We start from the raw sequence: 23,711 nt of genomic DNA on the forward strand, positions 1-23,711 counted from the left end.
GCACTCACTAGTCCATTCCGAGCGGAGACCTCACGACAAGACATAACAGTAGGAGCACTATATTTCTGCGAGTCTCAGTGTGTTTCTATTTGACAGATTGTAGTATCGAAATTAATATGTTTTCTATACGGCAAGTGGTTAGTATAAGCGTTTTCGTGTTGTGTTTGACTCGAGTTACAGTTTCGCAGAATGAAGAGTATGAGATAAGTAAGTATTAATGTTAAATATATAAATGGCATGAATGGCATTTATTTTTTGAAAATTGATTCCTTTAGAATTCTTTTTGATATATAAAAGTAAACGCGTAAAACTCTTCCAACATTCTTTTTTAGCGCTCTGTTTAATAAAATATACAATGTTGTACTGAAATTGCTATCGCTATAAAAAAATCATAATCTAGTCCCAGGCTGTCCGATCACTTAGATATTCAGCTGTGGAGTAGTAGGATTTACCATAGAGTCATTTTTTAATAAAACATTTAAATTTATTTATGATAAATAAATGATAAGATTATGCCTGAACAGTAGCTGGGACTTTATTATAAAACTGTATAAATTAACCCTTCAAGCTAATATGTATCTTATGATGCTTTCTAGAAGTAGCTACAAACAATCCCATCCAATTTTTGTGGACATTTCTTTTGAATATTAGTAGAAACGTGAGGACATGGGATCATTTAATAGTGTGGGTTTAAACGTGTCCATAGTTAGTTATTGAATACTAGGAAGATTCACAAACTGAGACAGAAAAGTGCAATACATACATCGTCGCCCAAACGTTTGTGGGTGGTTACTTCAATTTGAAATATTTTTATGCAAAATGGGATTTGAAATCAATTACTTAAAACCTACGTTTGCTTTGCTTTAAAACACTCATGTTGTTATAGATTGACTAATGAATTGATTGTACAACTGCCAACACAATGTGACTCAAATTCAAATTCAGATAATTTTATTCAAAATAGGATTTGAAGGCACTTATTAAAAGTCAATACCTATTCGGAAATGAATGCCTCAGACCTGAGAAGAACAGGCGCAGGAAACTCAGAGGGCTTCTTCCATTTTTATAAAATTTTAATTTACATAATTTTAATAGCCTCAGGGCGGTTGTTTCATTCCCAATATATGGTATGATTAACAAAGTCATTTATGTAATAGCTAACGTCTTTTAACAATTATTTTGAATGTCGTAACACATTTCTTTAAACATTTTCTATAATCATGTAATAAAAGCAAATTATACTTAAATTGCCCAATAAAAGACATAACTTGTCGCCCGTCTTTATTATACGCTTTATATTAGCTTCACCTGTATGTTTGTAATCGACTTCTTTGGGCGAGATTTTGACCCACTTTAAACGGCTAGATTTTGTTCAAACTTTGTAGATTTATCGAGGACCGCTGACATTACACTAATTTGACTAAAAAATGAAAAATAAATAATAGTTAAAAAAAACTAAAAAGCACGCTTTATATAAAATTCAACTATTTTTTTTTATGTAATGTTATTATTTACCATCAGCATATTTTATATTTTTCAATCAGTATTAGGTACAATATAACATACTTATTAATGTTGATTGCACTGTATTTGCTACTTTAATTTAACCCTAACTAATGTGCCGTTGGTTCAAACTGAAGACGAATTGTCATGAGCAGGGTTTAATGCAAATTATTATTGAAGGTATTTGCCAAGATTCTCATCAAACTCAGATATATTCTGCAATCCAACTAAAAATATAGTTAAGTTTATAATGTAAAGGACTAATTTATTATAATTATAACACTTTATTTCGGGCTACTGGAAACCCAAGCGTTGGCAGCTATTTCGGTCAACGGATCACCCTAGCTATCCAATTCGGAAATGCTCCCAGTATTCCATGCACACGTCCCAAAACGAGAGTTTTAATTTAATGTAATCATAGTATTGTAAATATAGTTATAAGCATTGCTTGGTTAGAAAATATTCTTGTCTAATACAGGTGACAATATAAAATTATAAAATAATAGACAACCGCCCGCGTGGTTTTAGTGACAGACTAATGAATTTTTATTTAGTACGTGCAAAAAAAATACAATCTGAATCAGTCTTAGCTATTAATAATATAATAATAAATTAAAAACCTATTTCGTGACAGTCGGATTTGCAAAATAAGACAGAGAAAAAACGGTCGAACTAAAACGTATATTACGAAGTGTATTAAACGACGAGAGATATAATATATGAGTGTTTTTTATATAATCATTTGGCAGCATTGGAACACGAACATTAGTTCGTGATAATGGTAGCAAATGTGAACGAAGTTTCGGGTAACATCTAGTTATTTATATAATAAATTAAATCATCAACATATCAAAGGTTTTGGTAGGTAGCTGTGAGTTCCTTGCCAATATTTTATTCAAATAATACTCTCTAATACTTTACTTTATTCTATGCGAACATATTATCGAACCTTGGCTATTCATGTTTTGTAAATAGACTCTACCAATATTTGCGAAGTAAATTAAACAATATTCGCCTTTAGTACGTTGTATATACGTATCTACATATAGTAATGTCAAAGGTTTGTTACATTATGTTATCAATTTTTAATCCATTCATTAATCAATCTAAAACAACATGAGCGTTTTAAAGCCAAACTAAACAAACTGATGTTAGTCAACGTACAAAATTGATTTATCGATCGTTTTTCACTTCCAACAAGTGACTTCATAATATCTTATTTAGAATAAAATTATTTGAATTTGGGAATATAAAATACACTAATTACAATGGAAGTATAAACAATGGACAAATTCAATTTAAAACATAGATTTGAATCGAACTCGAAGCTGCATATTATAGAATCAAGATAAAACCATTATCCTCTAATTTCTTAAATTATCATTGTAGATCTGTTACAAGTGCCTAAAGTAGGTCATTGACTGGCAATTACATAAGTTGCATTCAAGTTAAATATTTTGGCGAATGAGGTTGTTTTGCAATTTTAATAACTCGTGTTGCGAGTGGCATTATCTTAAAACATGAATCTTTTGTAACAATTACTGACATTATAGATAGAGTTTTTTAAACAGCCTTCGCATATGCGAATATTACGTAATTAAGGGCGTGAACTCGTAACTTTTTTATTGGATAGCTAATCAGTCTGTGGTTTACTCGAAAGTAATGGGCTCACAATGTTTGACTTGGATAAGTTTAGTTGCCCAACAGAAATCGAAGTTTTTTCTAGACAGTTCGATTGAAATCGGTTTTTTTTTAACATTGGCACATGAGTGAATTTGCTTGGGGCTGATATAACCAATTGTTAACACCAATAACAGACATAAAACTATTTAAATATTGCAATGTTTACTAAATATTCTGCTACCAAAGCGGTTTTTATAAAAATCCGGTATTGTGAATATAATTGAAATATTTGACAAGAAATAAGACAATTAATTAATTATTCTATTTATAAGTACCTACTGGATTTCAGAGAGACATTGAGTAAAATTAGCTAATCGAAGGATATTTCTGGTTACATAATATACAAATGGCATCCGATTATCAAAGTACCTAAAAATTAATTATTCACCATATTATATTATAATTATACCTAATATTATTAATAATTATTCAATTATGTAAACTATTACTAAATTTAAAATCTTTTTGTTTGCTAATAATTAAAAAATGTACCTCATAGCAGTTACGAGTATATGGTTTTATGACCCAATTCGTATCATACTTCAAAAAATTAAATAGAAATCACATAATACAGTTCAGATACATCGAAATAAAATAATTTAGATGTTTTAAAGTTTGTATTATTCATAGAAGAAATAGTGTAGTGTGATCTCTAGTTTACAAAATATGTACTTACATTTTACGACTATTTAGACTTAGAGTTTATTCATATGGAACGTTAATACTATAAGACTATGGTCTTATGCACCAAAACGCGTATTTACACGCGGGGTTATTTCTCTATTCTATTTTTATGACAATAAGGGACGAGACGAGCAGGACGTTCAGCTGATGGTAATTGATACACCCTGCCCATTGCAATGCAGTGCCGCTCAGGATTCTTGGAAAACCCAAAAATTCTGAGCGGCTCTACAATTGCGCTCGTCACCTTGAGACATGAGATGTTAAGTCTCATTTGCCCAGTAATTTCACTAGCTAAAGCCCCTTTAGATCTAAACACAATAATGCTTACACATTACTTCGTCATGGCAGAAAAAGGCACCGTTGTGGTACCCATAATCTATCCGGCATTCTCTGCTTAGAAACCTCCCACTGGTAATTTAGTCGCCCTTAGTCCCCCTTAGACACACTTCTTTTAACGACCCGGGGAAAAGCAGGACAAAAGGCCCAGGCGGATAACTGACACTTTAGCCGTGCTGCCTGTCTGTGTGTTGTGCTGCCTGTCTGTGTGTTGTGCTGCCTGTCTGTGTGTTGTGCTGCCTGTCTGTGTGTTGTGCTTTAGCGCTGGGTAACAGGTTGGCTTCTTAGGAGTTGGCTCGTCCAATATTGACATTCAAAATAAATTGAGATAAAATTTGAGCACTATCCACGTCAAGAAAAACTAGATCCTAGCCATAGGAATAATAATAAATGCCCGTGGCGTATCTGCGCATACATTACCTAATTACTTACTTTAGTTACATAACTTTTTGCCTGTAAGTCGGTTTGTATATAATTTGAATGCGGTTTTTAATATATATTGTGGCAGACTATTAACTATTTGTTTTTCCAATAGGTTCCTCAAAAAAATAGTTAAATTAATTGAAATCTATGCCAAAACCAACACGGGTTTGATATTTACAAAGATAAGATTTCCAAATAGCTAGGCCGTCTAGAAGAACGTTAATAAACAACTTAATACCAACAGTGTTGTGGCTATGACCACATTCCACAAACGCAATATCGTGTTGAAACGTTATCTCGGTCAAGTTCAAGTTTAGTTTATAACTAGAAGGATTTGTTATATATTGGAATTTAATAAAAACTGTTTCTACTAAAGGCTGAAAATCAGGTAATCTACTATTCAGCCATTTTTCCGAGAGGGTTTCCAGGACATGATGTTTATACATACTCTTTGCTTTTTGTATTCTACCTTTGTTGGAACTTCGTGTTCATCTCGTTCTCTTGTTCTTATATTTTATTAGTAAAATTTTAATGAGAGTGAGATGGGCACAGAACAATATATTGATTATAATTGCATGTTCCGTCTTACTAAAAAATTCCTAGTCTCACATTTTTTGTCATGGCATTATATTTATGCTAACAAAACAAATCTTGTAACTATATTTACAAAACTATGATTACATTATATTTAATTTATCGTTACGGGGGATGTACTAAGAATAAGGGCAGCATTCCCGCATTGGATAGCTAGGCTGATCCGTTGACCGAAATAGTAGTTTGTACATTCTCCGCGCCTCTAGGCCCCACAAGCCAAGTGTCTCGACACCAAACAGCACAAAGATGTATGACTCGCTGAGAAAAATATCGACGTTTGCTGTCTTTGGCAGTCGAAGCAGTAGCCCCAGCACTGAAATAAGTTAGACATGAGAAGGAGCCAGAGTGTCGACGCAAGTCGCGTCCTTCAGTGCCCAAGCCACCAGGGCCATTTGTCATGTTCATTTTACGAAGGTACTATCAAATTTGGGTGTTGTACCCTACTGTTGCTAGGACCATAGAGTTACTATATACTAGCGTAAAGACAAACAAGGGAGAAGTGCATCCTTAGCGGAGATACAGCAAGATAAAATAGGAAAGCTAATACTGTTACCGATTTTGAATGAAAAGTTCTAAACAGCCAGACTTGGAATTAGCTCCTTACTATTTTCAATATTAAACTAGCAAATATAATTTATTAAATTAGACGTTTTTTTGCGGAAATTCATGATCATATAAATATTTTGAGTTTTCTTGAGTGTTAATTCCACGACTAAATTGACTTAGCGAGTCAACATCTCCTGAGAATGCCTCTGCGAGAGGCGAAACATGTGTCGAATTGTTTGAAGACAAAATATATTAGCGGAATTAACTCATGAAAACTCAAAACGTTTTTATAAACTAGCTAATCACTCAATTCACATCAAAATTGGTCACGCATTATGGCGCTGTCAGGTCATCTATACGTTAGTATATTCTAAGACTTGGGCCAGTTTAAATTTCTAATGTTTCATAAGGATTTTTCACCAGATCAAGACTCATGATGAGGGTCGATCACTGATCATTATATTGTCTATTAATGTGCTTCAGTAAGCGTGACTTTACGGCTCTATTTTTCTCATTCTAATAATATTGGCTAATATAATAAAGTGCCAATTGGTCAATTGCTCATGCATATTTATGAAGATAATTTTTACTGACTTAATCACAGATGTTATCTTAATTTCTATTCTGTTTACGAAATTATAATGTTTTGCGAAATAACTTTAGTTTATAATGCTTTGATAATTCATAATGGTTGAAACTAAGGGGCCCTTGAGGTGTCGTTGAACGTAGTTGTATTTTTTCTCTATGTTGGAAGGGCTCAAATCAATCAAATTCAAACAATTTTATTCACACCCATTCGAAAATTGATGTCTCACACCTGAGAAGAACGGGGAACGAAGGCAAGAAACTCAGAGGGCTTCCATTTTTAATAAAATTTCGATACAATCAAATCTATAATTTAAACAGTCTGACAGCGCTCGCTCCATTTCGGATCTGTGATATCATTAAGTCATCTGTGTTCTAGAGTAGGGATGGATTCTTACGTATTAAGTAATAGAACCTTTACCAAATAAACGCCTTTTTACAATCATTTTGAATTTCGTTATACGTTTGTTTTGAATATTTTCTGGAATAATATTGTACAAGTATATATATTTATGTATGTATATATACCTACATCCTGCCCCAAAAAAATCCTACTAACTCGACTTCTTTTTTTTATGGAATAGGAGGACAAACGAGCGTACGGGTCACCTGGAGTTAAGTGATCACCGCCGCCCACATTACCTTGTAACACCAGAGGAATCACAGGAGCGTTGCCGGCCGTTAAGGAGGGTGTATGCGCTTTTTTTGAAGGTACCCATGTCGTATCATCCCGGAAACACCGCACAATGAAACTCATTCCACAGCATTGTAGTACGTGGAATAGAGCTCCTTGAAAACCGCACTGTGGAGGACCCCACACATCCAGATTGTGGGGATGATATCCTAACTTGTGGCGTGTCGTGCCAAGATGGGATTCGGCGGCAGGAATCAGAAATGATAAATGCGGTAGAAGACACACAATGACTTCGCCGAATAGTAGGCATAACTTAGCTCTGTTTTAATTTTATTATGAGAAAGTAAAAAAATTCTATTATAAGTAATAGCAATATTACTTCAAAAACAAACAGAATGGCTCTTATAATGGGCACATTAAATGATCACATGGATAGAACTATTTAACCGTCATCATAAAAAAATAAAAATACATAATTCACATAAATAAACCAATTTTCCATAATATAATTTCGGAACAACCTATAAGAAATCTAGTGGCCGCGCGCTAACGTAGGTACTGATACCACACTGATACCTACTTTATGCCGTCTTATACGTCACGTAAGGGTTATTAAAATTTTGTTTCCTAAATATATAATTTTTTTGTTTGAAAATTTCAATTATTTTTTTATAAATTTTAGAGCTATTTTTTTACGATTACGGTAAGATATCTCTATTGTGTTCATTTAATGTCGCCATTATAGAGTGTCACACTGTATATTATATTTATTATATTATAATATAATATATTTTATTATATTATATTACCTACATTTACATTTTAATATAAAATTATAATAAGAAATATATTATTATTAAAAATGTATTTTTAATTTTCTCTTAATTAATTATATTTAACATTCGACGATTACAGTACACGTCAAAACCCGAATAGGTTAATGCTGTAGGTTTATATTTCTACTTAGATTTAAGTTAAATTGTAAAATATCTGTCTTTTGTGATAGTAAAAAAAGTAAACAGAATCATGTTTATGTATGTTCCTCATGTCAATATTATGATCACAGTTTCTATAAAATTCGCTTTAGATGAGAGGCCACAGTAAATTTTTATACATAATAAATGTTATGAAAATAACTAAAGTAAACAAGTCGCGCCCTGTCTATGCCAGTATAACCACGTAGGTATTATTAGCCAATACTTCAATATGGGGGGTCCCATTATAATTTGCAATCAAAAGTAATGCTAAGAAATATGGCAGATTATGTACATGTCTTTTACTTGTGTGTCTATTTGTTGATATTTTTACATTTGTGCATGAATATTGTTGCTTTGTTACATAAAGTAAAATAAAAATAGATGTCACCTCTCCGTTTAATAAAACACGCATCAAACGCACAAAAATGTATTTTTGACATACAGCTCGTATTAAAAAATAAATATTCCATATTTTGTTTTCTTACTATTCAATATTAGATTTTTACCGATACACCAGTACACAAAGTCGGATAGAATCGTTTACTTCGTCATACATAAAATGGTTTCTTTTCACTTTGAATATGAGTGAAGTATCCGCATTGTTATTTTCTTTTTTTATACGGAAGAGAAACTATCCAAAAATAGACCCTTGCGGTACCCCCATACTAAGAGGAGTCCGATAAAATCTTATGCCATTCACATCAATCTTTTGAATGAATCAACAATAGGTTTAAATATCAAATCAGAAGACCGAGCGAGGTTCCTTTTATAGCATAGTGACATAATTTACATTGTTGAATGTTGAACACAATCAAAAGCCTTAGATACGTCACAGAAGATACCAAATGCATTCTGTGATATTTTTTTTTTTATTTTTTTTTTATTTATTTATTTAATAGGAAGCCCACGTTGCATACATTGTATTACCTTATAGTATATTTACACATTAATTATTTATATTATTTAACATCGTATACCCCATTTACGGGCTAACTCGACATGCAATTAATTACTTAATTAAATTACAAGTACTTAAAAACATTATTAACATAATATGACAATTTCTTCGTTTACTTACTACTTATCTAATTTACTCAATAAATTGGTTACCTAAACAAAAATATAAAAAACTTATCACTAAAAACAAAAAAAAAGTGATTGCTCCCAGGCTTCAAAAATATTCTTGATTAGCATGACATCTGCATCCGTAGTTGAAGGTCCCCTAGTAAATCCAAACCATTTCATCTGAAGTAACTCATGAGAGTTAATGTGTGCATTTAACTAAAAATGTTTTTATTGAAGTTTTACTAAGAGTCGGCAACATCAACACAGGACGATAATTAATCGGCTCAGACGTGGGTTCCGTCATAGATATTGGTGTAATTTTACTACATTTCAGAACGCCAAATTATTGCAAGATATGGTGGTACAACAAGAATTAACAAACTTATTATTTTCACAGAAATGCTCCATATGTTGGCAGTTTTTTTTCATGGCTATAGATCTTTTTTTAATCATTACTATTTTTTATGAGAGAGGAGGATAAACAAGCACACTGGCCACATGATGGTATGTGACCCAAACTCTCTTATAACACCAGAGGAATCACATGAGAACTGCCGATCTTATAAAGCGTCAAATAAACGCACATATTATGAATTCGAAAACTGAAAAAAATTGGTACGTGGCAGAGGAAGATCGAATGTTACCTAAATGCTAGTATGTGAAGGACATAATATTATAAACGTTGTGTAGCAACCGAAGAAATGTCACGCTCATTGCATCCATTTGAATGAACACGTGTTAATTAAAATTTGATGCACAAATAAAATTTGAAAAACAAAATTTTATGAACAATGCGGGATTCGAACCCATGACCTCCGGCGTTCCGTGCCGGTTCTCTAACCAACTGAGCTAACCGTTCGAGTACCGCCTCGTTATAAAATTCTGTTTGCTTTGTTCTACTCTCAGGTTGTTGCTTCATCTCCAGGATCCACTTTACAGTTGATAACCTGTTCAACCCTAATATTTGCATATTAGGAAATTGACTTGTTATGTCGCACTTGTAAATCTAAACAATATGTTATGTTTTTAAAGTGATAACCCTCACTTCTAGGATTAATACACAAATAAAATTTGAAAAATAAAATTTTATGAACGATGCGGGATTCGAACCCACGACCTGGATCCTGGAGATGAAGCCACAACCTGAGAGTTGAAGAAAGCAAGTAAAAGTAGTTTAAAAAGAACTAAAAAACACGCTGTGCTTGAAAAGATAATGATTGATATTTAAAATGAACATCAATTCCTGCCTTATCCACGATGGATGAATAAATTATATAAATTAATAACAAAAAGCACATTTTGCAAATTGAAAAATGGAATGATTTTATCAAATTAATGTATTGTCATCGGTCCTCGATAAATCTACAAAGATTGAACGAAATCTGGCCGTTTAAAGTGGGTCATACTTACAAGTGAATATTGTTTAAAACTGAACGCTGTGCCTTTTGCTTCTTAATCGAATAAAACATATTTTTAAATATTGTAACACCATAACAATTATAAAAACACTCATAAATATTAATTTTTAGCTCTATTGTAGTAATAAGCCCTCATTCTCGACGATTAATTAATCTCCCACGTTCTATTTTAAGGATTAGTTAATTAAATATCACGAAATAGTAATGTTATAAAATAGAAAATATATCTGTTAGTCAATGGAAAAGCATAGACCCTTGCCCATATTGTAACAAAGTAGAAAATATACCTAGAAACGAAACGAACCAAAAAAGTAAACTCAAAAACTAATGTATAGGTTTAATTAAAATTTTGCCAAGTGGCTGGAACATCAAAATGGGCTAAATCACACATCAATCACGCTAGTGTACACATAGTAGTTTAGCACCAAAGCGTCCAAGTGTACGACGTCACGGGTAACAACTAATTATTAATAAAAAGTGCGGGCGATATATTTTTTATTTCGATCTCCTTACAATTGTAAATGTTGGGTTAAACGAGAATATAATGTAACTGCTGGTATTAACACTCCCGGACCGTGACGGATCCAGCATTGAAATTATTTTTTGCCTAGTGGCCTAGTCTAACTAATTTAGGTACTGTATTTTATATTAACATATTGTCTATGGTAGAAGGAACAGCTTCTCTATTGATAGCTGAAAAAGGAGAAATGTAGGTATTGCTATAATAACTTAGAATGTATATTACGTAGCCACTCACTATATTCCGATATCTAAAATTCGATATAAATTATTTACTAGCATTTGTCTAGCAATAACATCATTTTGTATCTTCTCATTGTGGTAAAACCCATAATAGGATTCATTGAAACCACAAATTATAATATTCATATTACGAAGAATAATATACATAATATTAATTACTGATCTTTTAGCGTGATTAAGCCATCGTGTACATAGTTAACTAAGGGTAATTAATTCAGAATCAAAATAATAATGTCTATTTAATAAAAAACGTTTTTTGTACCTTATTCGTGAACGTAGTTTGGCGAGATATTTTTACCGACATTTTTTTACTCACGAAATGGGTAGTGGTGAGGCAATCGCAACACCAGATAACTTGAGTGTACCTTATCTTGAAGGTCCTTTGGTTCAGTCATATTGGTTCAAGAATACAGTAGCCGTTATTGATTCCACAAAGTGGCTGTACAAGGCTAGAATTTTCTCGAAAACACGCGGTTGTAGATTGTCCGACGTCAACATGATGCCGTTAATTATGCATTTTGACGTAATGTCAAATTCGGCTGCTGGTATCAACCCGAAGACCTCGTGATAAATGCGGTAGAAGATGCGGGGAGAACCCACATCTCTTCACAACGCCAAAGAATCAAGCTGATCAGAGATGCTTTGATCGTCGATGATTCGAGCCGCTCTAAAAAGGAAAAAGCTGGTACCTACATACAGAACCTACTCCATGTGAGGACGAATTCGCGCCTTATATAGTTGCAGGCGGTGCCTTGTAGAGAAGTATTGTCGTCTGTCGCGCCTTACTGAATTCACCAATCTTTTTAGAGGCCAATTTGGCCTTATCTTCCCAGTGACGGTTTTGACCAAATTTTCAACGGCCGTGTACGACATAATCTCCTAGTACCTACTCTTGGGTTTACCCTCTCTACTCTACCCTCCTTGGGTTTCTCCTTTCATAAACCAACTAGTGATACTAATGCAGATTACAATACTTACTACTGCTTACAAATATAATGAGAGTAACATATAAACATATTTTGTTTTACAGAAAAAATATTCTCCTCGTGTAAGAAGAGATCGTCAGATTTCGATGGCTGTGTGAAACGAGCATTCAACAAGCTCAGGCCATTCTTCAAAAAGGGTTAGTATAGTAAATGAAATAAAAGGCATAAAGGTGTGGGTGTGTGTGTGTATATCTAATCTTAAAAATCTAAATATGAAGGTAAAAAAATATCAGCTCACAGGTGACTATCAGCGAGTAAGTAGTGTTTTAGTACAAATCGGAACAATTGGAACTAAAACAACGTTAAAATACGGTTCATTCACTATATATAATTGCGGAAACTCTTCCTTAATCTGCAATTAGGATTCGGGCTGTTTATAGCTAAACTGCTTAGAATATGGCGATCATATTTCACTATGAGATTTTAAATTAATTCGTATTTGCCGTCATTTTGTACATCATTTTTGCACAAATCCGTTGCGGAGACAATCATCCCACAAGGAATTAAACTTTACGTTTACTTAATGTAAAAATTACTTAATGCTAGACCTGAAAAACTGAGAAATAAATTTTGTTGTTTGATGGACTCTGGCATTACTAACACCCTTCCAGCCTTTTTGTAACTTATTCCATGACAAATCCGACGACAGTAAAAGGAAAAATTAAAAAAGCCATTAATTGTTGTTAAAATGCTGAAGAAACAGTGTTGCAGATAGTGAGTTTTTTTTTATGGAATAGGAGGACAAACGAGCGTACGGGTCACCTGGTGTTAAGTGATCACCGCCGCCCACACTCTCCTGCAACACCAGAGGAATCACAAGAGCGTTGCCGGCCTTTAAGGAAGGTGTACGCGCTTTTCTTGAAGGTACCCATGTCGTATCGTCCCGGAAACACCGCACAAGGAAGCTCATTCCACAGCTTCGTAGTACGAGGAAGAAAGCTCCTTAAAAACCGCACTGTGGAGGACCGCCACACATCCAGATGGTGGGGATGATATCGTAACTTGTGGCGTGTCGTGCGAAGGTGAAATTCGGCGGCAGGAATTAGGTTAAACAGCTCTTCGGAACACTCCCCGTGATAAATGCGGTAGAAGACACACAATGAAGCGACGTCTCTACGCAACGCCAAGTGATCCAGCCGTTCACAGAGTACTGGGTCCCCGACAATTCGAGCTGCTCTGCGTTGCACGCGGTCAAATGGATCGAGCTGATACTGGGGTGCGCCAGACCAGAGATGACAGCAATACTCCATGTGAGGCCGGACCTGTGCTTTGTAGAGCGCTAGAATGTGGGCCGGCTTGAAGTATTGCCGTGCTCTATTTATGACGCCCAGTTTCTTTGAAGCCAGTTTAGCTTTGCCCTCCAGATGGCCACGGAATTGGCAATTGCTCGAGATTTCGAGACCCAGTATTCCGATACTAGGCGAGGCTTTATGGGAAGTGTTCTCGAAGAGCGGTGATACGGCAAATGGGGTTTTTTTAGTGGTAAACGCGCAAACTTGAGTCTTCTGGGGGTTAAATTGGACAAGGTTCAACTTACCCCATTCCGCGACCATCTCGAGAGAGGACTCGATAGAAGACACAAGTTTCTCCCGGCACTGGTCGACGTTTTCCCTAGAGAGACCTGCATGGCCCGTGTATACGGCATCACCTGTGCTGTCGTCTGCATAGCAATGCATGTTGGCGGTGTCCAACATATCATTGATATGCAGAAGAAACAGCGTGGGAGATAGCACACAGCCTTGGGGCACTCCAGCGTTCACGGGCTTGGGATTCGAGCAATAACCGTCAACAACGACCTGTATGCTGCGACCAGTGAGGAAGCTGGAGGTCCACTTGCTAAGCTCTCGGGAAGCCCAAATGATGGAAGTTTTGCGAGGAGCGCCTTGTGCCATACACGATCAAAGGCCTTCGCTATATCCAGACCAACTGCCAGGCCTTCCCACTTGCTTTCAATAGCCGCCGCCCATCTATGTGTTAGGTATACCAGAAGATCGCCAGTCGACCGACCATGGCGAAAGCCGTACTGCTGGTCGTTGATCAACTGGTGACCCTCAAGGTATACCAAGATCTGGCGGTTAATTATGCTCTCCATGATTTTGGAGAGAAGGGAGGTAATAGCAATAGGCCTGTAGTTTGCCAGATCCGAACTGTCTCCTTTTTTTGGGATCGGATGGACAAGGGCTGACTTCCATGAGTCAGGGACTACGCCTTTTGAATAAGAGTGCCGGAATAAACGCGTTAGCACCGGCGTCAACTCAGGGGCACACGTTCTAAGCACGATTGGAGAAATGCCATCCGGCCCGCTCGACTTCCTGACGTCCAACGAAAGCTTAGCATAGCCTTGAGTATCTCCAGCATTCACGGGCTTTGCGTTCGAGCAATACCTATCAACAGCCCTGCATTCTGCGCCCAGTGACAACATAATGATCCACTTACAAAAACTCTCGGGAAGTCCAAATTGTGGAAGATTTGAAAAAAGCACTCTGTGTGGATCTTTTCAACTTAGAAAGCAATAAATTTATTCAATTCGTGTAGGAATAGGTTGAACCGTTGACTCTCACCACGGAGCCAGAGTGGATGTACGTTTATTCGATCGAATAAACGTACGAATAGAACAATCGAAATCGAAAGTTAAAGAAAATCATTTAACTACAGACAAAAATATAAATAACAGGTGGCAGGAATATTTTCAAAAACTACTAAATGAAGAATTTCCACATCATCAAATATCACTATTTTCTCAAATTTCTGGCCCCTATAGAAGCCATTGCACCTACCGAAGTTACAACCGCTCTTATTGCAATAAAAAATGGTAAAGCCACAGGCTCTAATGAAATACCTGCAGAGCTTTGGAAAAAAGCAGGTGCCTAAAGGTGTAATACGGCTAACAAAATTATTCAACCTGATTTTATCTAAAGGAACTATGCCAGACATGTGGAGACTGAGCAACATAATACCATTCTACAAGAATATGGGATACAAAGCAGAGTGTGGAAATTACAGAGCGATCAAGTTCACATCATGTAACCTTAAGATCTGGGAAAGAGTTATGGTCGAGAGACTATAATTCTACTTCTTATAAATTCACAACATTTTCGCCAAACCAGTGCGGCTTTACTGCGGGAGTGGGCACTATTGATACAATACACACCTTTAGGATAGGACAAGTACAAAGACTTTGACCGGATACCTTGCCAGCTCATTTGGCAAGCACTCAGAAGTCAGAGCCCAATAAATATCATACAAGACATGTATATAAACAGGAAGGAAAAGCTCTAAGAGTGAGCCGACAGACTGAATATATGCACGGCAATTTTTCTGAAAGCGACACATCACCGACGCCCAGACACCACCCACAATCGAGGGAACCTTGAGCGAGGTAGAGGAATTCAAATATCTAGGGTCCGTATTTAACAATTCAAATTCAAAATCACTTTATTCATGTAGGTCACGGAATGTCAAAAAAAAATTCTTATTGAATTTACCGCTACTTCGTAAAGGGTTCAGCTAATGAGAAGAAGTAGCAAGAAACTCATTGCCACTCTTTTAAGTCAAGATTTACATTTTAATTGTTTTACAATCATACAATAAAGCCAATATCGAAAGTAATATTCAAAACTGAATAAAAACCGGATGATAGAAGTTTAGTCAGTGGGAGGCTCCTTTGCACAGGATGCCGGCTAGATTATGGGTACCACAACGGCGCTTATTTCTGCCGCGAAGCAGTAATGTGTTAACATTATTGTGTTTCGGTCTGAAGGGCGCCGTAGCTAGTGAAATTACTGGGCAAACGAGACTTAACATCTTATGTCTCAAGGTGACGAGCGCAATTGTAGTGTCGCTCAAAATTTTTGGGCTTTCCAAGAATCCTGAGCGACACTGCAATGTAATGGGCAGGGCGTATCAATTACCATCATCTGAACGTCCTGCTCGTCTCGTCCCGTATTTTCATAAAAAAAAAAGTGGAGATCTCTTACCGGTGTTCTATGTGACGCAAAAATGCCAATTAAAACTAAGGGCACCGTGTACAAACGAGCAGTGAGACCAGCTTTGCTTTATGGATCCGAATTCTGGGGACTGAGAAAGTGTAACAAACAAAAAATGTTGCGTTGGTCTAGAGGTGTTCGTCGGTCAGACAAAATTCGATATGAGTATATCCGAGGCACCTTTAAAATTTCAGCTATACATCATAAAATGCAGGAAGGCTGATTACACTGGTATGGGCATGTAATGCGTAGGGACGAACACCACATGACGAGATGAGTCATAGATATGGATGAGGCAAAGAGAGGCAGAGGCCGCCCACCACCAACTAGAAACGTTAATAAACATGAGAGACGATGACGATGCTAGGCCTGACGCCAGTAATGACTCAAGATCGCAAACAGAGGCGATCCTGTATCAGGAGGGCCGACCCCAAATAGGGAATGCGCCAGGGGAATATATAAATGTACGTTTATTCGACACTTTATAATGTCTGCAACGCTCTTGTGTTTGCTCTGTTGTTACAAGAAAGTATGGGCTGCGGTGATCACATACCTACTATCTACTATCATCAGGTAACCCAGATGGTCGTTTGTCCTCCTCTACAATAAAAAATGTGAATACATAGATAGTGTAAGCGATATTCCATATATTTTATCAGTATTGTGTAGACATCTTATGAAGAATATCATAATCTGGGAAGATCAACTATCATTATTGGTCTTTTGAACTTATCCAAACTTACACAGAATCTACTCGTTCTTAAATCTGCTGGGTAGAAACAGTCCACCTATTCCTCAATCCAATTTTATCCATATTTAGGTCCTATATAAGTAGTCCAACTAACAAATCATTGTAACAATGTGTATATGAAGCACCTAAATATTTTTCAAAAATGTTTTAGGAATTCCTGAAATGGGAGTAGCACCGTTTGATCCCCACTTCGCTCCAGAAGTGAAGCAGACGAGATCAATAGCCGGGATGGGCTACACTCTCACATTAAAAAATGTTTATGAGAGGGGATGGACACAATCTACTGTTACCAAATACAAGTAGGTATCGATATATCTACCTAGGTATATATCGTTGCCTCAGTTCCAAAGAGTATCAATTCAGAAAAGGGTTCCAAAAGAAAGAAACGACTTGTTACGGTTTACTCCTTAAGAAACGATTTTTATACAAAGCGCCCGGTATGAGAAAAATATGGAGAGTAAAACCTACTTATCAAATGGGATAGTTAAGTTTTCCCTTTTCAGTTGGCGTGACAGTCTAGAGTCTAGACGCTCGGTCCCTATATTAGTAATAGTATTGCAGTGAAACGGATAGCAAACATCATTTTTCTATTCTTGTATTTTGAAGCTTTATTATATTATTGAAATTGATTTATTATTATATTTTTATAAAGTTTAGTGAAAATTCTATAAAATATGGAGTAGTGGTGTAAATAATAGTGCCGGTAAATCTGATAAGCACGTGGGTACTAAGTATGTTACAATTCATAATAATATGACATGTAGGTATTGTATATATAAACATGTGTGCTTCGTATTTATTAAATATTGAATTATCAATATAGTTAATACAAATTTATATAAGCTATGCACATAATTAAATGTTTAATTTGATATGGAGAGTATGTATAGCGCATTTCAGGCCAAATAGACAATTTTTAGCCTAACCTACTATTTTATTTTTTTAATAATAACGCTTTTATTAGCTTCTGCTGTATGTCTGTTTGTAACCGACTCCATTGGACTTGATTTTATTTAGTACCTGTTCAAAGACAAACCTTCTTGAGGAGTAAACTCCAGTCGTGCGTCGGAGCTGACACACTCACTTTTTTTTCTTTGGTAATGGTGGATTATCGTTTATGGAACACTCTTTCATACTTATCTCAAGCTTAACCGATTTCAGACTTGTTACACTTTGGAAGTGAGGTATCTATTTAATATGTATTAGGTGGTATTATTTTAATACACGGGGCACACTAAAAGTTTTGCACTTCTAGCAAATCGGAACTATTTGAATTTCGAATGTTATATTTTTTGAAACGTTGCAACTTTCTTAGTAATAAAAAAAGCAATTGGCGGGAAATCATTTTTCAATTGTTTTTTATCACATATCAAAGTTCTACGTACGCAACGAAAATGGAATTAAGTCGAAAAGATTTTAGAGTGATGATTTTTTATGATTTTAAAAGTTCTCTCCCTCCGCAAGACTGTGCCGCTCGTCTTCAAAATAATTTTGAAAGAGAAGCACCTTGCTTGAGCACCGTGAGGCGATGGTTTGCTGAATTTGAGAGAGGTCGGGTTTCTTTACATGACGAATTTCGTGAAGGGCCTTCAACTGCCGTCAACGAAAATAATGTGGTTACTGTTAAGCGAGCTAATTAAAGAAAACCCGCGAAAATTCGAGGAGTATTGGGGATTGGTATGAGCCAAATTCAGAGAATTTTACACGAAACTTTGTTGTCGTGGGCTCCCGTGGAATGGTGCTCACAGAGTCTAATGAAGTACGACCACGGACATTCTAATGCTGTTTATGAGATTGTCACAGGAGACGAAACATGGATTTATTGTTTTGAACCCGAAAAAAAACAGCAATCTTCTGAATGGGTGTTTGAAAATGAGAACAGGCCAACAAAGAGGGAGGCGAGAAACGTTGTTAAAAAAATGATCGCATTTTTTTCTCAGCTACGGGTCCCATGTGATCAATTATATTTGAAGATTAAAAGAGTGCCGAGTGGTATTCTACCATTTGTTTACCCAGGGTGTTATAAACAAGTTCGACCAAAAAGCCACGTTCTCCTACACCATGACAACGCTTCTTTACACACAGCCAACTAAACTAAATCATTTTTAGATTCCAAAAAAGTCTTAGAAAGAACTTGTCACCAAAATCAAAGATTTGATGAGATGCTTCACTTTTACCAATTCCTCATGGTCCTCCTGTTTTAAAAAATGGTTCGTTCGCATGAATGAATGTTTAAAAGGTAAAGGAGAGTATTTTGAAAAGCAATAATTATAATATTTTGGTTATAACATGTTGCTTTTTAAGGTACTCAAAACTTTGAGTGTGACCTACGTACGTTGACAGTTTGTATTAACAACCTTTGATAAAAAATATTGATTTACAAACCTCAATAACTTATCTGTTAGAATATTATTATATTAACGGTGGCTAGGTTTCTCGGAATTGGTGTAGTTATAAGTGTTTTTCATTCAAATCACATGATTTTCTATAAAAAATAATCTAGATTAATTTGTTCTTTTAGAACGGATTGGGAGAATCAAAGGATTATTTATTCGCAATATTTTCCCGAAAAGACGCTGGAAGGTGACTATGAGTTTAAGGTAAACACTATTATCATATATTATAGTATGCATAATTAATTATAATAACTTTATAATAATATCTTACTGGCTTTATATGTGAACAGTAATTAGTGTGACCTTCATATTTTTTTGACTCTTATAAATATATCTTATATATTTCGGAAATTCACATGATTATTGTTGTGTTAATAATATTTAACTAGCTGGTGCCTTCACCTAAAAATGTATAAAATAAAAAATCATGTAACACCCATAGACTAAGCAGCATTTACCTAATAGCATAGTAGCTCATATGTTATAGACGACCTGACAGCATGTGAACGTTAGCTAGAGGGTTTAGTGTTATAAATATTAAGGAGCTAATGGCAAGCGTGGGTGACTGTACGACTTGGCAATCAAAATCGGTTACAGTAACAATAGATTTGCTTACCGTTTGTATCTTGCTGTATCTTCGTTAGAGATGTTTTTCTCACTCGCATGCTTTATTTGTCTATACGCAAGTATATTTTAACCCCCTTATTCATAATGGTCCGGTAACTTAAAACAGCTGCTAAAGATATATTTAGATATTTCTCATTCTGACTTAGGTCAATAGAAGACAGAGTGAGAATAAGCAATGCTTTAAGTTAGCAGAGCTATTATGAATAAGGGGGTAAGTCTATAATTCGATCTATGGTCAAAGAGAATGTAAAAAAAAGTATAAAATCCGTTGGTAGAAAATATTAAAATCACTGCCACCAGCGCCTCCTCTCCATCACTTACGCAACTATGTTAATTATGTGTGCAGTTTCATTTCAATTCGGCTAAGAGGTTCTTGAGTTTTAGGTGAACATACATACATATACCCTCTCCTTTATTATAATAAATGGAAGGAAAAGTATTACATGGTAAATAAAGAGTAGAATAATAAATGCTCTGGTCTCTGTCATTTATACCAGCTGTCACAAGACTACCTGACCCTGTGACCCTGTTGACATAAGCTGGCAAATACTCAATACGAGCAAGCCTATTCCCAGAAAGTAATCTATGACAAACTGTTTTGTTATTTTATCCAGTTCTTAAAACATTGTCACGAATACACTTTCTTGCACGCTCATGGACGCAACAGAATCCACACAGCCATGTCACCACACCACTAATTCAGATTTTGAAAGCTGTAAGCAACATATTTGGCGGCAAATAAAGGCAAATCACAACCGTACATTGGAAATGCTTCCAAAGAGCCAGCCATGGAGTAAAAAAAAACATAACAGTGATGTCACTTGTATCATTGCGATCCACTGGTTTAAATAAATTGTTATGGTCACAGGGAGGCGCATTCGGTCTAGACGTGCTCCGAGGCGGCCATTGGAACCTCACGCTGCGCGACTATTCTCAGACTACCCGCATTAAGCGTAACGGGAGCGGAGTGGACGTCCACGTAGAGATTGACCACATCGGGGACATGGACATACACATCAGCAACTTGCTAAGAGGAAGAAGCATAATGGGTTTGTTAACGCTTTCAACATCATTATTTTATGGGTATTATATTTTAATACTAATGTAGTGACAAATCTTATTTTACCACTAAATTTTAATGTTATCTACCTACAGACCGTCGGGGTCTGGGATAAAGAGCGGGAGCATCTCCCCCACTGTCCGCACGCCTCACCTCACGCGTCTTCAGTGTAGTGCTGTGCCATAGTCGTCACTTACCGTATTATTCCGTTCCGAGTTTTAAAGTGAAACTTTCATTGCATCACCTCAATTGTTTTCGCCCATCTATCGCATTTTGCATTACAATCGGGCGCATTACACTATTAATTTCAACTACCGCTTTCAAGTCAGCTTGGGCCCGCGAGTAGGTTCGAAGCCCTGGTCAGCAGTCTGATTTTTAAACTTCTCCTTGTCCATGGCTAGCCGGAATAGTTCTTGGACTGGTTTGATGTCACTCCCTTATGTTTCTGAGCCAAGATTTCTTTCTTCTGACCAAGGTTCAAGAAGATTCGCTTTTTTTAATATATTTTTAAAGAACATTTTACTAAATGTTTTTTTGGAAAATGTATTTTTTCAAATACATATTTTTATATTTTTAAGCAACATTTTATTGAATGTTTTTTTATTTATTATCATAATAATAATAATTTATATTAATATGATAATAATTTTAATAATTAATATTAATATTTCGTCAGAAATACTAATATTATTTTAGAAATAAATTTTTTTTAAATATTTGTCTTCGATTTTTTTTATTCATCGCCAAGCACGAGAAATGGCTAAAAATGTTTTAGACATGTGTGTTGTTAAAAGGCAACAAAAAGGAAACAATAATTTGAGATTAAATTTTAACCCAGTGTAAAATGGTAAATTTGTAAGCATTTTTTTAAATTTATCAAACCGACTCATGATTATGGTCATCAATTATTACAATTAGGTGACATCACTATCGCATTCCCAAGCTCTGCATTCAATTCGCACGATATCTGTAGAAATTAAAGACCTTAAAGTCCAGCAACGTTTCTATGAATTGTCTGGTGTTGCAAGAGAATGTAGGCGACGGTGATCACTTAACACCAGGTGACCCGTACGCTCGTGTCCTCCTTTTCCATAAAAATTTTTTCTTACTCTTTACAACCAGACTCGACAAGCTTGTTTAAATGTAACCAGGCAAACATTCGACAAGAACGATTTTAATGTGGTATATTTTACATTGCAGAGAGTGTTCTGGACCGTATCATAAACGCCACGTGGAAACCGGGTTTCGCGGTGATCAGACCGCTCATCAACGACTTGGTGAGCACAGCGTTCACCGACCTCTGGAGTAAATCATTCAAGGACTTTCCCGTCGATGCGTTCATACAAGATTAATTTTGTTTCAATTACCAATGTGCCAGAAATCTTTACCTCTTAGTTTAGTACAAATGTTTCGGGCCCAACGTTCATGACGCATGAGACATATAGTATACAAAACGAGATTAATGATATATTATCACTAATCAACGTTAGACTAATTCGATATTTTATTTTACTAGTAATTACCTACTCTCATTTGGCCAGGGTAAGGATTAACAAAAATAATGTCAGAATAGAAATAAAAAAAAGAATTAGTTCATAAGTTAGATAACAACATGAACATCAAAAACCTTACTAAACCTGTTTTTGTCTAATCAGCAGAGAAAATTTAAAATATTAAATTTTCAGTAATACTGATCTTCAAAACAGTGCATATTTTGGCAACATTAATATCGCATCCAACATCTTGTTCTACATGGATTATTTAAAATATGGTATCTTTATCCAGAGCCCAACATAGATCTTTTAACGATTTTTTTTTTTTTTGAGTGTTCTGACTCAGAAGTTACTTATAACTTTTAAGGTAACTTTTAAAATTTCATTACTTCTTCCTAAAATGTGCTTCTTTTATTACCGTTGTTAAATCATCAAAAAAATCAAGGCCAATTTATACAAATTCAAACAAATATTTCCTATCCCAAACACAGAAGACCTGTGAGATCAATAACAGCACTAAAGTAATTTAAGAGTAAATTGTACAGATTATTATTTAGATTTAAGTTATAACCAATGTCGACAACATAAGCTAGTCTTGTAAATATTATGGAGGTTTGTGAATAAAAAACATAAATATATTACATATCTCAATATTATATTTATTAAAAAATATAACCTATATACAGTGATGGACACAAAATTAGGAACGAGGAATACTTCAATACATTTTATGAAAATTCGATCTTTAACTTCCTAATGGTATTATTATATAACTAACATCTTCAACGTGCACATCATTCCAACGACACACAATATTATCTACAACAATACAATTACAGCCTTCATATTTTAATATCCTTTCAACAGATATTGATATATGGACAAATAATTAAGAAATAACATTAAATATTAATTATAAAAACATCTAGCTAAGTCTCGGTTCATTTTAGTCTTACTTCAGTGGTGTTTAAAAAATACTTAAAGTACGAGATCGTTCGACGCGCCATATTTTAAATAATTATACAACAATATGGGCATGTTCTAGAAATATAGTATTAAGTCTTAATTATCCGTCCACTTCCTAATCAAAGCACCCCTTATCAATAAATAACCTACAACTAACTATAGTTCAACTAAAAAATATATGATACATTATAATATAAACTATCACCGTCCCCAACTACGTGTCCACGACTGTACAA

General features: G+C 35.2%; 1 protein-coding gene across 1 annotated transcript; it reads left to right on the top strand.

The window, feature by feature from the left end:
• On the top strand, nt 1-23,160 carry LOC126965872 (uncharacterized). The gene is made up of 6 exons (XM_050809643.1): nt 1-207; nt 12,241-12,333; nt 17,085-17,232; nt 19,455-19,533; nt 20,825-21,005; nt 22,217-23,160. The coding sequence occupies exons 1-6, from the start codon at nt 117-119 to the stop codon at nt 22,366-22,368; spliced, it is 744 nt and encodes a 247-aa protein (XP_050665600.1). The 5' UTR covers nt 1-116; the 3' UTR covers nt 22,369-23,160.
• The last annotated feature ends 551 nt before the right edge of the window (nt 23,161-23,711 follow it).

Source organism: Leptidea sinapis, chromosome 9, assembly GCF_905404315.1.
Source record: "Leptidea sinapis chromosome 9, ilLepSina1.1, whole genome shotgun sequence".
Taxonomy (NCBI): domain Eukaryota; kingdom Metazoa; phylum Arthropoda; class Insecta; order Lepidoptera; family Pieridae; genus Leptidea; species Leptidea sinapis.

Coding starts and splice junctions, on each gene's coding strand:
- LOC126965872 (XM_050809643.1), top strand. CDS start 117: ATGTTTTCTATACGGCAAGTGGTTAGTATAAGCGTTTTCGTGTTGTGT. Junction 208..12,240: donor GAATGAAGAGTATGAGATAA/GTAAGTATTAAT, acceptor TTTGTTTTACAG/AAAAAATATTCTCCTCGTGT. Junction 21,006..22,216: donor AAGAGGAAGAAGCATAATGG/GTTTGTTAACGC, acceptor TTTACATTGCAG/AGAGTGTTCTGGACCGTATC.